The 17,277-nt window shown below is 46.8% G+C and overlaps 1 protein-coding gene across 1 annotated transcript in view; it reads right to left on the bottom strand.

The window, feature by feature from the left end:
• LOC309567538 (5-hydroxytryptamine receptor 3A-like) overlaps positions 1 to 17,277 on the bottom strand; it is a 425,909-nt gene that overhangs the window by 127,323 nt on the left and 281,309 nt on the right. The window contains exon 8 of the mRNA XM_082272922.1: positions 2,463 to 2,591. Within this exon, the coding sequence (XP_082129048.1) occupies positions 2,463 to 2,591 (129 nt within the window). The remainder of the gene's footprint in view (positions 1 to 2,462; positions 2,592 to 17,277) is intronic.

Below are 17,277 nucleotides of genomic sequence, written 5' to 3'. Positions count from 1 at the left end.
AGTGTCTACATATCAAGCATGAAAGATTGATTCAACCGGATTATTTATCTGGACTGTCTCATCCTGTATATATGTTTGACACTCTGGAGAATCCTTGGCTTTTGAACTATTGCACTGGGACTTTACTCTGTGTCTCCTTATTAGCGCTGTTAGTGTTTGCATGTATTTCTGTAGTTGGGCTCTCCTAACAGGATATTATACACACACCTTTTGAATTATTAGTTTTATAGCACACACACCTTTTGAATTATTAGTTTTATAGCAGCTGCTGTGTATATTGCATATATTGTATTTATTTTTAGTTTTGTTGTGGCAACACAACCAGCACCATAGCGCTGAGTGAGTGAGGTTTTAAGAGCTGCGGCTGTTGGTTCTTTTCACTCCTATTTTGTGGAACTTGAGTCTGTTTAGCTCCATCGGGTGGGGCCAAGGTCTTTATGTCCACAGGAGCATCCATGTTCACTCTGGACTTCCTAGCTGTTTGTGTCTAGTTACTGGAGCATTCTGCCAGCAGGGATTCGAGGCCCTGTGGTGCCATCTCCAGCAGAGCCCGTCCCTGACCCTCATAAGCCCAAAAATCAAACTAGTCCTTCAGTCCCTGCTATCATATCAGGGTCCCAATAGTCTGTATCTGGTGAGGATGTTTGTGGGTCACCACCATCTTCTACAATTGACTTGGAAATCATGGGGGTTGTTTAATCCTATTGATGCAGTGTGTATCACACACCTGAACCTGTAGGATCAGCCTACTGTTCCAGACTGGGGGTCTTTTAGGGACTCAAGTGCCAACTATTCCTACCCTTTCCATCCATGTGCCTATTCGCAGAAAAGCACTGTATTAATGGAGGATGTGGACCTTTAATTCTTCTACCCACCCTTCATTCACAGAGCACTTTTCATTATGGGAACTGATAGTACAGCTTCTATGAATGGACAAGAGGGGCAGAAACATATTTCAGAATGTATAGGATAGGTTTACCTACCGGACCCCACACATCAGCCTCACTCTATCATAGAGTACAGGAGCTGTTGTCCATTACAATATGCTATGAATTTACCTGCCTCAGACCAACTTTGGATGTTATTGGGCTGGAGTACTTGGCTATGTCTAAGACTCTGTTAGTGGGATTTGCAAAACTCAAATTATATTGTGATTGTATGCTGCACATATTGCAGATTGAGTAACCACATAATCCCTGACAGCACAAATGGGAGGAATTCCCTATATGAGCATAAGTATGTAGAGGTACATCCTCACTCTGGAGACTTCTCTATCGATAAAACCTACGGTCATTACCGTTGCATCTGCTAATTTATTGGTCCGTCTGTACTGTCTATCTATCACGGTCCTATATACAGTGGAAAATACCGGCCTTTTCTGGTCTCTCTGGCCCTGAGGAAGCCCCATGCGAAATGCGTCGGCTTGCTGGGACCCCTAGACCGTATTCCACCAGAGACCCTATAACATCTTTAATGGGTTTCGACATCCCTATATGGGAAAGTATTTCTGCACTTGTGGTTTTTAATTTCTCTTTGTTTTTGTGTATGGGATTCATGCCATTGTCATATATGTTTTTAATATGTGTCAAATAAAATATTTTTTTATATAATTGGTTGATATTCTTGATTGTCCTCCTCCCAATCGGTCTAGAAAGCCCCATATTTCTCTTTTTTTGTGTTTTTATAGGTTTAAACCTGTTGCAAATTGTTAAATTTTAACTGAGCAGCTGATGAAAACATTTGTAGGCTGCTGCAAAAACGCATCAAAATAATGAGTGGATCCAGATAAACAAGCAGGTAAACTAATTAGCAAAATTCAACTTGAAGTTGAGCTTGGCTCCAGTCTCCCCTCTGGATCATCTGATCATTCCGGGCTGTGATATGTTTATTTTAATTGTTGACAAGATGGTCCTATTTTTTGTATTGTAAAATTAAGTATTTTTATTCCAAGTGTCCTAAAAGTGTTTCCAATCATTTACATTATTTTCTGGTCTTATACGTTCTTTATATATTACTGTGATATTTGGCACATTTCAACAGTTGAAGGCTACATTTTAGTCAGTTAAAAAATAAATAAAACCTAAAACACTGAGATATAGCATCATCATAGACATCAGACTGCTCCTAGATTCCTAGTGCTGCCCACTTTTCTAATATGTAATAGAACCCCTTCTCTTCATTCCAAAAATACACAGGTGCACCCTATCTTTGTGCACACATGAAGTGTGAGTATGGGGGATAGGTCACCCTGGAACAGCTGTATTGTGGAAGGTAGGGGTGGACATGGGATGTCTTCTATGTCCTGGGTGCCACTACAGTGTGTTGGGAACTTGAATGGTGCGGAAAATGTAGAAACTGGCACATTAGGGTGCCTGTTGTACAATGACTGTGTCGATTTACTTTTTAAAACTAACCACAGGTTTCCTTTAAGTTTTACATACAGAACAGGTAGTAATTGTTACCCTCAAAGAAGGGACATTTCCTCTTAGGAGTCACTTCTGTTTTCTGGACTTTACCACCAATGTACATTATAAAGATAACTTCCATGATCCCCATAATCATCAGCAACATGGTGCCCACGAAGAACATCACTGAAAAAGAGCATAATGTGTGTCAGGCTACAGATTATAGACCCCTTTACAAAGCATCTCACCCACAGAGGTGTACAGTATATTCCCAACACAACAATGCTGGTTAGTGTGTGTCCTAAAGAGGTTGCTACTAATTAGTTAAGAATGCACAATTGTCCTTTTTAGGTACATAACACTTTCCTTTCCTTGATAGCTTAAAAACACCTCACCACTGTATATTTAGAGAATAAAAAACCCTACTCCAGTCTGTCTCCTGAGCCACCAATTATTCCCTTGTTGGGTGCAACCAACTTACCTCTCATTCAACACATTGGAGGTTGTAGTGGAAACCCCAAAACTCATGGGTTTCAGTAACAATTTGACTGTTGAATAGGGATGATCGAACTTTTCAAAAGTTCGGTTCGACCAGAACACCCGAAGTTCCCGAAAGTTCGGCCTGGATTTTAGAACCCCCATTGAAATCAATGGGACCCGAACTTCGGTAATCAAAAAACACCATTTTGAAGCCCTAAAACCCAATAAATGCCCCTAAAAAGTGCCTAGGGTTCTGGGTCATGCCCCAGGGACTATTAATCATACAAAAAAAGTTCTTAAAAATTGTAATTTTTGATAGAGAGCCAATTATTGGAAAAAAAAGAGATTTCTTTGGATTTAGTGTCTGGGGGGTCTAAAATGTGTACCTGTGAAGTTTCAGCTCTGTAGCATGTCCAGAACCAGAAAAAAAAAGTTTGTTTGTATTAGAATTGCAATAGAACAGGATAGTGGCTCCGCTAGTTTCACACCTTGCCGGTTTAGTAGCAGGTGTTTTTTTGGGCATTTTTTGGGGGTCTTTGGAGGCAGGCATAACATCAGAACTTCTGTGTAGGGGTATATATACACACACATGTATGTATATATACACATACACATATATAGGTGTGAAAGTAGCAGAACACTATGCTTGCGCTAATGAAACAATTAACACCCATATGGCTTCTCTCCTTTCACACCTATATGTGTGTATGTGTATAAATACATATAGGTGTGTGTGTATATATACCCCTATACAGAATTTCAGATGTTTTGCCTGCCTCCAAAGACCCCCAAAAAAAATGCCTGCTGCAAAAACACACCTGGGCGTTTTTGTAGCTGGCATTTTTTTGGGCATTTTTTGGCCATCTTTGGAGGCAGGCATAACATCTGTACTTCTGTGTAGGGGTATATATACACACACACATATGTATGTATATATATACACATACTGTCAGGGTACCAATAGCAGGAGGGCTCTAGGACCAAGTATCCGTCAGAATAGGAGAAGGGCTCTAGGACCCAGCAACTCTGTCAGCCCCTTACCTGGGCCTTTATAAGGAAGCCAGCCCTTCTCTAAATGCTGTTTGATCTTCAGCTTCTACAACATCCTGTTTCCTGTGATTCCTGGTTCCTGACTAGGCTTGTTACACCTCCATCTCCAGCTTGCTTCCTGACTTTGACCTTGGCTTGTTTAACGGATCTCCTCTGCCTGCTACCTGTCCAGACCTTGACTACCACTTGACCTTGTCTCCTCCGCTACCCACCTGGCATCCGAACCTCGGCTTGAATCAACCACCCTCTGTTTCAGCGATCCTAAGTACCTGCTTCATCTCACAGGTGCCCCCTGCCTGCAGTAACCCCGCAGCACCACAGCGGTATCCCTGAACCCTTTTCTGCAAGCAACTCTGCAGGCGACCTGTGCGACTTTGGGCCTAACTCCTCCTGTCTCATCTCCAGGGGAGTTTGGCACACTTGAAACCCTATGTCAGCAGATGGCGGCTCTGACACAAGCAGTCAAAAATCTGCAGGAAGGTTACTTCCAACTTGAGGGGCGGTTTCATGCCCTCACAGGTTCCATGACTTCCACCGAATCCAACCAAGCCTCTAGCCCCGCCTCTAGCCCCGCCTCTACACCAGCGTCCTCCACATCAGCTGTTGCTGCTCCACCCGCTGTGGTACTGCCTCCTCCAGAGCCCAGAGTTCCCACTCCTGAGCGTTTTTCAGGGGACCGGCGGAGGTTCAGAGCTTTCAGGAATGCCTGCGAACTTTACTTTGCCCTGCAACCTAGGACCTTCGCTTCAGAAACTGTCCGAGTGGGGTTCATCATCTCCCTTCTATCTGATGAACCACAATCCTGGGCCCATAACCTCCTAGAAGGAAAGGATGAGGTGCTGAACTCAGTCTCCATGTTTTTTGAAGCCATGGCTACTTTATATGATGACCCACAGAAAACTGTCACAGCAGAGTCTGCCCTTCACTCCCTGGTCCAGGGAAGACGACCAGTAGAGGATTACATTGGGGAGTTCCGTAGATGGGCAGCTGATACCGAATGGAATGATGCAGCTTTGAAGTATCAATTCCATTTAGGCCTATCCGAAACAATCAAGGATGAGCTGGCCAGGTCTGAAGCTCCCGCCACGCTAGAGACTCTGATCCAAACTTCCATCCAGCTAGATAGGCGTCTGCGGGAGCGACGGTTTGAGCGTTCTCAGACCTTTCGGCCAACCTGGGGACTACCCAAGGTCCCGGCTCCAACACTTCCTGCCACTGCTCCTCTAAATACCTCCAATATAGAACCAATGCAGATTGGTCTGCTTTGACCCACTTTAACCCCAGAAGAAAGAGGACGCAGGCGGGAAAACAATCTCTGTCTCTACTGTGGAGCATCAGGACACTACCTTCGCAACTGTCCGATTCGGCCAAGTAAGTCCAGGCACCTGTACCCTACATATCTTCAGCTGTCCGGATCACTATCTACTCACATTATTCTCCCCATCTCTCTGCAGGTGGCTGGAAGGGAGGTCAAACTGCGGGCAATAATTGACTCTGGAGCTTGCAGCTGCTTCCTGGACATCAACCTGGCTAAAGACCTGCACATTCCTCTGACTACCAAGGATCAAAGACTAGACATACACCTAGCTGATGGAAGTCAACCTAGTTCAGGACCTGTTACCCAAGAAACAGTCCCTATTCTCACAACCACAGACACAGGGCACCAGGAACTTCTCTGTTTTGATGTGATCAGTTCTTCAATTTTTCCAGCTATTCTTGGAATCCCGTGGCTACAAGCCCACAACCCATCAGTGGACTGGTCCCAAGGGGAGGTCACCTTCTCATCCAGCGACTGCCACCAGGATTGCGGTATCCCCACGCTAACCAACCCCCATACCTGCCTGACCATACAACCAGCAACAGACACCAGTCTAGTAGTCCCTTCAGTCTACCATGACTACCTTGACGTCTTCGACAAAAAGAAAGCCGAAACCTTGCCTCCAAACCGATCATATGACTGTCCTATTGAATTGCTCCCTGGAGCGGAAATTCCCTTCGGCGCATCTTCCCTTTGTCCGAGGTGGAATTGGAGGCTCTCAGACAATACATAGATGAGAACCTAGCCAAAGGTTTAATTCGTCCCTCTTCCTCACCTGCTGGCGCAGGCATCTTCTTTGTTGAAAAAAAAGACCACTCCCTCAGACCTTGCATCGACTACCGGGAGCTCAACAAAATTACCATCAAGAATAGGTACCCTCTTCCCTTCGTTCCGGAGTTGTTCCAGAGGTTTTGAGCGGTCCGGGTATTTACAAAACTGGACTTAAGAGGGGCTTATAATCTAGTCCGCATCAGAGAGCGGGACGAGTGGAAAACGGCCTTCAGAACACGCTTTGGCCACTTCGAATACCTCGTAAGGCCATTTGGGTTATGCAACGCCCCCGCAACATTTCAACACCTGGTCAATGATATATTCCGAGAGTACCTTGACTTATTTCTGATCGTCTACCTGGATGATATCCTGATTTTCTCCCCCTCTCTCGAGCTCCACCGAATCCACGTCAAGAAGGTATTGAGTACCCTCCGCAGGCATGGTTTGTATGCCAAGGCCGAGAAATGCGATTTTGAAAAACAATCTATTCAATTTTTGGGCCTCGTAATCTCCGTTGGGGGAATCTCTATGGATCCCCAGAAGGTCACAGCAATCCTAGACTGGCCTGCACCTACAGACCAAAAGGGAGTCCAAAGATTCGTAGGCTTTGCCAATTTCTACTGGAGATTTATTAAGGACTTCTCCACTATCATCGCCCCAATTACTCAACTCACACGTCTCCACACCCGTTTCCTCTGGAATCAGGAAGCCCAAGTAGCCTTTGAAAAACTTAAAACCTTGTTTACCTCTGCTCCGGTGCTGCAACACCCGGACCCAGCGCTCCCTTTCATTCTTGAAGTAGATGCTTCTGAAGTGGCGACGGGAGCCGTGCTTTCTCAGCGGATGGGCCCAAAAGCTCTATTACACCCAGTAGCCTTCTGCTCTAAGAAATTAAACCAGGCTGAGAGAAACTACGACGTAGGTGACCGAGAGCTTCTGGCTATTAAAGTGGCCTTTGAAGAGTGGAGATATCTATTGGAGGGCGCCAATCACCCGATCATGATTTTTACGGACCACAAAAACTTAGAGTATCTAAGGTTCGCCAAACGTCTAAGACCCCGACAAGCTAGATGGGCATTATTCTTCTCACGATTCAACTTCCATTTAACCTATAGACCAGGATCCAAGAACGGGAAGGCAGACGCCTTGTCCCGTATGTTCCCTGAATGCACGGAACTTGCTCCACCGAGCACTATTCTTTCGGCCCAGAACTTTTTATTGATTCAACCCAGCTTGAAATCAGTCATTGAACGAGCCTCTGCTTCATGCCCTGAATCTGAGCAGGTCTCGTTAAGGAAACAAGATGGATTACTCTGGCACCAGGATAAGGTCTTCGTGCCTCAGGAGGCAAGGCTTCAGGTCTTCAAGACGTACCACGACCACCAGTTAGCCGTCCACTTTGGAGTTCGTAAAACAAGTGAGCTCATCCAACGGTCCTTCTGGTGGCCCAACCTTAGTCGAGACTGTAGAGCCTATGTTAAATCCTGCTTTGTGTGCCTACATAGCAAGGGTGACAAGACAAGGCCCTGGGGACTACTGAGACCCTTACCTATTCCTAACCGTCCATGGGAAGGTATCTCGATGGATTTTATTGTGGAGCTTCTGCCCTCTGAGGGTTTTACTGCCATTATGGTGGTGGTGGATCGCCTGTCGAAGATGGCCCATTTTCTACCCTTGGTAGGCACTCCTTCAGCAACTGAGACTGCCCACATCTTCCTCAAGGAAATTGTGAGACTCCACGGCTTTCCCGGAAGCATTGTTTCTGATCGGGGGGTACAATTTACCTCCAAGTTTTGGAGAGCTCTGTGTAACGCCCTGAAAATAGAACTTTGCCTCTCATCAGCATAGCATCCTCAGAGCAATGGACAAACAGAGCGTCCGAATCAAACCTTGGAGCAGTACCTCCGCTGTTTCTCAGCCTTTTCACAGGATGACTGGGCCTTGTTGCTTCCATTTGCGGAGTTTGCTTATAACAATTCACTACACTCAGCCACAAACCAGTCTCCATTCTGGGCCAACTATGGATTCCACCCACTTGCATTGCCTGACACTATATTAGAATCTGCAGTACCTGCGGTCCAGGACAGACTTGCTTTTATACAGCAAAACTATCAAACCCTTCAAGAATGCATACTGAAGGCTCAAACCGACTACAAGAAATTTTTTGACAAGAAACGCAGGGGGAATCCCTCCTTTAAAATTGGGGATGAGGTATGGCTGTCTACGGCCAATCTGAAACTGCCTTGCCCATCGAAGAAGCTGGGGCCTAAATACATTGGTCCGTTTCCAATTAAACGAGAGGTAAACCCAGTGGCTTTTAAATTATCCCTGCCGGATTCTTATAGGATTCACCCAGTTTTTCATGCCTCTCTCCTAAAAACGGCCATTCCTGATCCATTTCCTGGGAGAGTGGAACTTCCTCCACCATCAGTAACTGTTGGTGAAGAAACAGAATATGAGGTGGAGTCAATATTGGATTGCAGGAAACAAGGCAGGCAAATCCAATATCTGATCAAATGGAAGGGGTATCCACCCGAAGAAAGCTCTTGGGAACCAAAGATCAACATCCATGCCCCTAGACTCCTTCGGGAATTTCATGCCAGATATCCGAGGAAGATGGCCCGGTTGGGCATCTGGAGGCTGCCCATTGGGGGGGGGGCAATGTCAGGGTACCAATAGCAGGAGGGCTCTAGGACCCAGTATCCGTCAGAATAGGAGAAGGGCTCTAGGACCCAGCAACTCTGTCAGACCCTTACCTGGGCCTTTATAAGGAAGCCAGCCCTTCTCTAAGTGCTGTTTGATCTTCAGCTTCTACAACATCCTGTTTCCTGTTTCCTGTGATTCCTGGTTCCTGACTCGGCTTGTTACACCTCCATCTCCAGCTTGCTTCCTGACTTTGACCTCGGCTTGTTTAACGGATCTCCTCTGCCTGCTACCTGTCCAGACCTTGACTACCACTTGACCTTGTCTCCTCCGCTACCCACCTGGCATCAAACCTCGGCTTGAATCAACCACCCTCTGTCTCAGCGATCCTAAGTACCTGCTTCATCTCACAGGTGCCCCCTGCCTGCAGTAACCCCGCAGCATCACAGCTGTATCCCTGAACCCTTTTCTGCAAGCAACTCTGCAGGCGACCTGTGCGACTTTGGGCCTAACTCCTCCTGTCTCATCTCCAGGGAAGTTTGGCACTTAGCTGCAAGGGAAGCCCTCTCTCCATTGGCCTCCAGCACTTGATACCTGATACATACACATATATAGGTGTGAAAGTAGCAGAACACTATGCTTGCGCTAATGAAATAATTAACACCCATATGGCTTTTCTGCTATAACACCTATATATGTGTATGTGTATAAATACATATAAGTGTGTGTGTATATATACCTCTATACAGAAATTCAGATGTTGTGCCTGCCTCCAAAGAACCCCAAAAAATGCCAAAAAAACGCCTGCTGCAAAAACACACCTGGGCGTTTTTGTAGCTGGCATTTTTTTGGGCATTTTTTGGCCGTCTTTGGAGGCAGGCATAACATCTGTACTTCTGTGTAGGGGTATATATACACACACACATATGTATTTATATATACACATACACATATATAGGTGTGAAAGTAGCAGAACACTATGCTTGCACTAATGAAATAATTAACACCCATATGGCTTCTCTGCTATAACACCTATATATGTGTATGTGTATAAATACATATAAGTGTGTGTGTATATATACCCCTATACAGAAATTCAGATGTTTTTCCTGCCTCCAAAGACCCCCAAAAAATGCCCAAAAAACCGCCTGCACCAAAAAAAACGCCCAGGTGTGTTGTTGCAGGCGTTTTTTTTGGGTGTCTTTGGAGGCAGGCATAACATCTGAACTTCTGTATAGGGGTATATATATACACACACACTTATATGTATTTATACACATACAGTATATAGGTGTTATAGCAGAGAAGCCATATGGGTGTTAATTATTTCATTAGCGCAAGCATAGGTTTCTGCTACTTTCACACCTATATATGTGTATGTGTATATATACATACATGTGTGTGTGTATATATACCCCTACACAGAAGTACAGATGTTATGCCTGCCTCCAAAGACGCCCAAAAAAACGCCAGCTACAAAAACGCCCAGGTGTGTTTTTGCAGCAGGCGTTTTTTTTGGGCATTTTTTGGGGGTCTTTGGAGGCAGGCAAAACATCTGAAATTCTGTATAGGGGTATATATACACACACACTTATATGTATTTATACACATACACATATATAGGTGTTATAGCAGAGAAGCCATATGGGTGTTAATTATTTCATTAGCGCAAGCATAGTGTTCTGCTACTTTCACACCTATATATGTGTATGTGTATATATACATACGTGTGTGTGTGTGTGTATATACCCCTACACAGAAGTTCAGATGTCATGCCTGACTCCAAACATGTCCTCAAAAAAGCCCTATAAACGCCTGCAACAAAAAGCAGGGTGACAGGGGCGAAGCCACTATCCGGTTCTATAAGTGTTCTAAGAGAAACAATCTTTTCTCTATAGCGATCACCCTGAAATGGAATGCCATAGCAGTCAGAGTCAGTTAACCCTACACTACACTACGGTCCCCTTACACTTAACACTTTCCCTACAGAAACTAGATTATTAAATCTAACTATAGTGGAAAATAGTACCCTAACTACACTAGATATCCCTTTCCTCACACTAATAATTGCTAAATGACACTTTGAGAGCAGAAGTAACAGAACTGCTTCCACTCTCTTCCACAGCCCTGTATTAAAATGGTAGAGATTTGGCGGGGCTATCTTTTATACTGGGGGGCGTGTTCACTAATGATTGGCCTCTGGACCCCCTAGTCACTCCAATCACATTCCTAGCATTCTCCTGCCCCCTCAATTGGCTTTTACTGATGGTTCTGGTCCAATCACAGGCTTTTAAAGCCCAGTTCCTGTCCCATTGCATTTTGGTCGGTTCTGGTTGCCGAATTCAGAACTTTTTCAGCAAAAAGTTCTGAATTTGGCCGAATTTCGAACAGTCAATGTTCGAGTCGAACCGATGGTCGACCCGAACCGTTCGATCGAATGAGGGGGCAGGAGTCTCCTAGGAACGTGATTGGAGTGACTACGGGGACCAGAGGCCAATCAAGAGTGAATACGCCCCACAGTATATAAGATAGCCCCACCTAAACCCTAGCACAGTGATACATAGCCTGTTTAAGAGAGTGGAAGCATTTCTCTGACTCCTGCTTTGCTACACTACATTTTCTGCATAAACGAGTGGTTCTAAAGCTCCATATAGCAGAATTGCATCCAGCTTACAGCCAGTGTAGTTAGATACAGCGATTGTGCTGTTTTTTTGAGTTACAAAAAAAAAATTTTAAGGGACAGTGTCAGTCTTCTGCTGTATGGAGCTTTTTATTTAGTGTGAGGAAAGGGATATCTAGTGTAGTTAGGGAACTTTGTACTACATTAGTTAGATTTAATAATTGAGTTTCTGTAGGGAAAGTGAAAGTGTGAGGGTTCTGTGTAGTGAGCATGTTGCACAGTGCTGCTGAATTGATATATCTACAGCAGGTATACGTGCTTGCTAGGCAGCAAAATACAGTGACAACTTAACGCCTGTTCTTGAAAGCGTTAGGTCCACTGTACAAAAGGCTTTGCAACTGTGCGTGACACGCATCTGCTGTGCTGTATTCAGCGACAACTGTGGGTCGCATAGCAGTGTGCGTTTTTCACTGCACACAGTTGCCAACGCCTCAGTGACAACTTAACGCCTGTTTTTCAAAGCGTTAGGTCCACTGTGCAAAAGCCTTTGCAACTGTGCGTGACACGCATCTGCTGTGCTGTATTCAGCGACAACTGTGGGTCGCATAGCAGTGTGCATTTTTCACCGCACACAGTTGCCAACGCCTCAGTGACAACTTAACGCCTGTTTTTCAAAGCGTTAGGTCCACTGTGCAAAAGGCTTTGCAACTGTGCGTGACACGCATCTGCTGTGCTGTATGTACAGGAGGTGGTGGACTATATGACCAAACCCTCATCATCGGCATCATCTGCAACTACAGTGACCCAGGCAGAGAAAAGTGGTCAGTCTTCTGCAGTTGTCAGAACAAATACAGATGAGTCCATGTCCACCTCACGTCCTCCCTTAGACCCAACTTCAGACATGACAGAGGAGTCAGCTGAGCTGTTTGACCACAGTGTCGGCCATCTACTCCAGCCTGATGCTCAGTCCTTTATGGAGTCTGATGTTGGGTCTGAGTTTGAGGAGGAGGCAGAGCAAGCAAGAGGGGAGAGCAGACGGCCCGCTCCATCTAAGGCCACACCTGTTGTCTCCTGGGCCAGGCCTGATGCTCAGTCCTTGATGGAGTCAGATGTTGGGTCTGAGGTTGAGGAGGAGGTATAGCAAGCAAGAGGGGAGAGCAGACGGCCCGCTCCATCTAAGGCCGCTCCTGTTGTCTCCCGGGCCAGGCCTGATGCTCAGTTCTTGATGGAGTCAGGTGTTGGGTCAGAGGTTGAGGAGGAGGCAGAGCAAGCAAGAGGGGAGAGCAGACGGCCCGCTCCATCTAAGGCTGCACCTGTTGTCTCCCGGGCCACTATACACACCTCTTCTTGCTGGGCCTTTTTTGAGACATCCCATGCAGACAAAACAGTTGCGATCTGCAATATTTGTAAGAAGGGTATAAAACGTGGCAAAAATGTCAACCACCTGGGTACAAGCTGCCTAAACAGGCATTTGACAACCCACCACTCGGCCCGTTGGCAGGAGCATTTGAAGAACCCACAAAAGGGCCAAAGATCGGTCAGTCGGCCTCCTAGTCCTCCTCGCGCTCCTTCTCGTGCTCCACCTGCACATCAGTCTGTTCCTGGCCCTGCTATAGTCACTCGTCACCTGTTGGCAGCCTCCACTGACAGGGATGATGATATAGCAGGCATTGTCGCATCTACCTCCAGCACACCACCAGCTGTAACATCTAGACGCCAAATTTCGATTCCACACATGCTGGAACGAAAAAAAATGTATACTCCCCGCCACCCACATGCCCAGCGTCTAAACAGTAGTTTGGCAAAACTACTGGCTCTGCAACTATTACCATTTAACCTGGTAGAGTCTGCTCCCTTCCGTGACTTCGCAAAATGTGCAGTTCCACAGTGGCAGGTGCCAAGTCGGCATTACTTTGCCCGTAAGGCCCTGCCATCCCTATACCAACATGTGGAAGGCAATGTAGTGTCGTCCCTGGCCAAGTCAGTCAGCCGTAAGATACACTTGACGGCTGACACTTGGTCAAGCAAACATGGGCAGGGACGGTACATTTCTGTCACTGCTCACTGGGTGACACTGCTTGCCAGCGGAAGGGATTGTAGCCAGGGCTCGGTGCTGCAGCCAGTGTTGCACCCACATCTGCAAACAGCTGGTGGTGTCGCTGATCCGGGTAGATCGATCACTTCTACCCCTCCTGCTCCTCCTCCTCTACTTCCTCCATGCCCTCCTCTGCAGAATGGTCCTTTGAATATGATGAGGTACCACGTAAGCGTTCAAAGGGCTATTCTATGTCTCAGGCCAAAAGGTGTCACGCAGTGCTGCAGCTTGTGTGTCTAGGGGACAGGCAGCACACTGCCCCTGAGATTCTTGGGGCTCTGCAGGCACAGGCCCAGAGGTGGTTGACACCACGCCAGCTGCAGCCAGGGATGGTGGTTACTGATAATGGGTCAAACCTCCTGGCCGCCCTTCGTCAGGGAAAGTTAACCCATGTGCCATTCCTGTCGCATGTCCTGAATCTCGTGGTACAGCGGTTTTTGAACACGTACCCGGGAATGCAGGATGTGCTAAGGATGGCAAGAAGGGTGTGCAGTCACTACAGGCGGTCGTACAGTGCCACTGCACGTTTGGCCGAAGTGCAGCGCGAGTTTCACCTGCCGGTACACCGCCTCGTCTGTGACATGCCCACCCGCTGGAACTCCACCTTGGCTATGCTGCAGCGCCTGTACACGCAGCATAGGGCCCTCAATGAATATCTATGCGAGTACGGCACCAGCACTGGCTCTGCGCGCCTGGGCTTCTTTTCACCACGGCATTGGCTTTTGATTAAGGATGCATGCGCTGTCCTCTCGCCATTTGAGGAGGCCACAAGGATGGTCAGCCGGGACAGCGCATGCATCAGTGACACCCTTTTTGTTGGAGCACACTCTGCGTGGCATTATGGACAGGGCACTGGAGGCAGAGCAGCAGGAGGAAGAGGAGGACTTCCTTGCCTCTCAAGGCCCCCTTTATCCTGAGAATCCTGACCCCATTATGCCTAGCTCCCAGGGGCCCGAGCAGGATCCAGGGGTGGAAGAGGAGGAGGAGGACGATTCTGCGGGAACTTTTGCAGGGTTTGAGGAGGAGGAGGAAGACATGCGGCAATCTGCAAGGCCTAGTTTGACTCCCTCGGGACACTTTGGAGTAGTTCGTGGCTGGGAGGAGGAGGAGCCCGTTCAAGATAATGTCGTTTTGAGTGACCCCGAGGAGTCAGCTTCTGAGGCCTTCGCTAATTTGCGACGCATGGCAAACATTATGCTTCAGAGCCTGCGAAAGGAACCCAGAATCAAGGCCATTAAACAGACTGACCACTATTGGTTAGCCACCCTACTTGACCACCGGTACAAGTCAAAAGTCTTGGAGCTTTTCCCATCCACCCAGAGAGTCCACAGGATCAAATCCCTTGAGAACAGTCTCAAGAGGATTCTGGTGAACACATTCCCCGACTCCCGTAGGGTGCAGGGGCGGGGACAACCTACCATGGATTCTACTGCTGGTCACGAGAGGAGGGTTGGAGAAGTCGTGCGGTTGACGGATGCCTTTCGGTCTTTTTTTAGTCCTCACCGCACAGGCCTCTCAGCTGCCACATCGCATCGACAGCGTCTGCATCACATGGTGGACGATTACGTCAGGGCACAAAGTGACACAGAGGGCTTTTCATGTGACGAAACCGATCCACTGGCATACTGGGTCTTAAGATTAGACCACTGGCCAGAACTGGCCCAGTATGCCATGGAGTTGTTGGCCTGCCCTGCTTCCAGTGTCCTATCGGAACGGGCATTCAGCACAGCAGGAGGATTCGTCACAGACTATCGAACGAGACTCTCCACTGACTCAGTCGACCGTTTGACATTCATTAAAATGAATCAGTCGTGGATATCAAGCTTTGATGCACCTGATGCAGACCTTGTAGACTAGGCTATCGTTGTGATGTGGCTGCTGAGCCTCAGTTTAAGCCTGGACCATGGTGCCACCCTCAAACCCTCCTCTCATTCTCTTTACGTTCACAGAACTTTATTTGGTTATAACAAAAATACCATGTTTGCGCACCTGTTCCACAGGTGCACACCTTTGCAATTTTTGGGCCTCCTTCAACACCAGCTCTTTGGGGTTACGGTGGGGAGGCTACGCTAAACAAAAACTACCATGTTTGCGAACATGTTCCACAGGTGCACACCTTTACAATTTTTGGGCCTCCTTCAACACCAGCTCTTTGGGGTTACGGTGGGGAGGCTATGCTAAACAAAAACGACCATGTTTGCGAACCTGTTCCACAGGTGCACACCTTTACAATTTTTGGGCCTCCTTCAACACCAGCTCTTTGGGGTTATGGTGGGGAGGCTATGCTAAACAAAAACTACCAAGTTTGCAAACCTGTTCCACAGGTGCACACCTTTACAATTTTTGGGCCTCCTTAAACACCAGCTCTTTGGGGTAATGGTGGGGAGGCTACGCTAAACAAAAACTACCATGTTTGCGAACCTGTTCCACAGGTGCACACCTTTACAATTTTTGGGCCTCCTTCAACACCAGCTTTTTGGGGTTATGGTGGGGAGGCTATGCTAAACAAAAACTACCATGTTTGCGAACCTGTTCCACAGGTGCACACCTTTACAATTTTTGGGCCTCCTTAAACACCAGCTCTTTGGGGTAATGGTGGGGAGGCTACGCTAAACAAAAACTACCATGTTTGCGAACCTGTTCCACAGGTGCACACCTTTACAATTTTTGGGCCTCCTTCAACACCAGCTTTTTGGGGTTATGGTGGGGAGGCTATGCTAAACAAAAACTACCATGTTTGCGAACCTGTTCCACAGGTGCACACCTTTACAATTTTTGGGCCTCCTTCAACACCAGCTCTTTGGGGTTATGGTGGGGAGGCTACGCTAAACAAAAACTACCATGTTTGCGAACCTGTTCCACAGGTGCACACCTTTGCAATTTTTGGGCCTCCTTCAACACCAGCTCTTTGGGGTTATGGTGGGGAGGCTATGCTAAACAAAAACTACCATGTTTGCGAACCTGTTCCACAGGTGCACACCTTTGCAATTTTTGGGCCTCCTTCAACACCAGCTCTTTGGGGTTATGGTGGGGAGGCTATGCTAAACAAAAACTACCATGTTTGCGAACCTGTTCCACAGGTGCACACCTTTACAATTTTTGGGCCTCCTTCAACACCAGCTCTTTGGGGTAATGGTGGGGAGGCTACGCTAAACAAAAACGACCATGTTTGCGAACATGTTCCACAGGTGCACACCTTTATAATTTTTTGGCCTCCTTCAAAACCAGCTCTTTGGGGTTATGGTGGGGAGGCTCCGCCAACACCAAAACTAGCATGTTTGCGCACCTGTTCCACAGGTGCACACCTTCATAATTTTTACGCCTTCTTCCAAACCAGCTTTTTGGGCTTACAGTGGTATGGCTCCGCCAACACCCAAACAACAATTTTTGCGCACCTGTCACACAGATGCATATCATTGTAATTTTTTTCCTTACAAAGGCAATTATTGCCTTCATGACCAGCACTTTCATAGGGATATGGTGTCAAGGCATAGTCGGCACCACCAAAGGCCCAATTTTTAAGCATCCTTTACTTCTATTCAAAGTCAAGAGACAACAGTATTCATCCAAAACATCTCTAATCTTGTTCACTCTGCACTACATTGTGGACCCTACCCCTAACCCTCAATGTATCCGTGCATATATGTCTGTTTCTTGTGAGAATTCAAGTTAAAGTGCACCAAACACCATTTTACATGAAATAAAGTGCAACTACATACATCTTTGGACTTCTTGAAAACATTTGGTAATAATAGCCCCATTGTGGAAATACACCCGTTAATTATATGCACATTTAAAGAGACAGCACCTTTTTCCAAAAAAAACTCAAATCTTGTTCCCAGTGCACTGCATTATGTCCCCATCATACACATTGGCTTTGCCGTTGATTAGGAGC

Source organism: Pelophylax lessonae, assembly GCF_965119305.1.
Source record: "Pelophylax lessonae genome assembly, chromosome: 11".
NCBI lineage: Eukaryota > Metazoa > Chordata > Amphibia > Anura > Ranidae > Pelophylax > Pelophylax lessonae.
The sequence above is the reverse complement of the archived record's forward strand: the minus strand, read 5'-3'. Positions and strand labels throughout refer to the sequence as shown.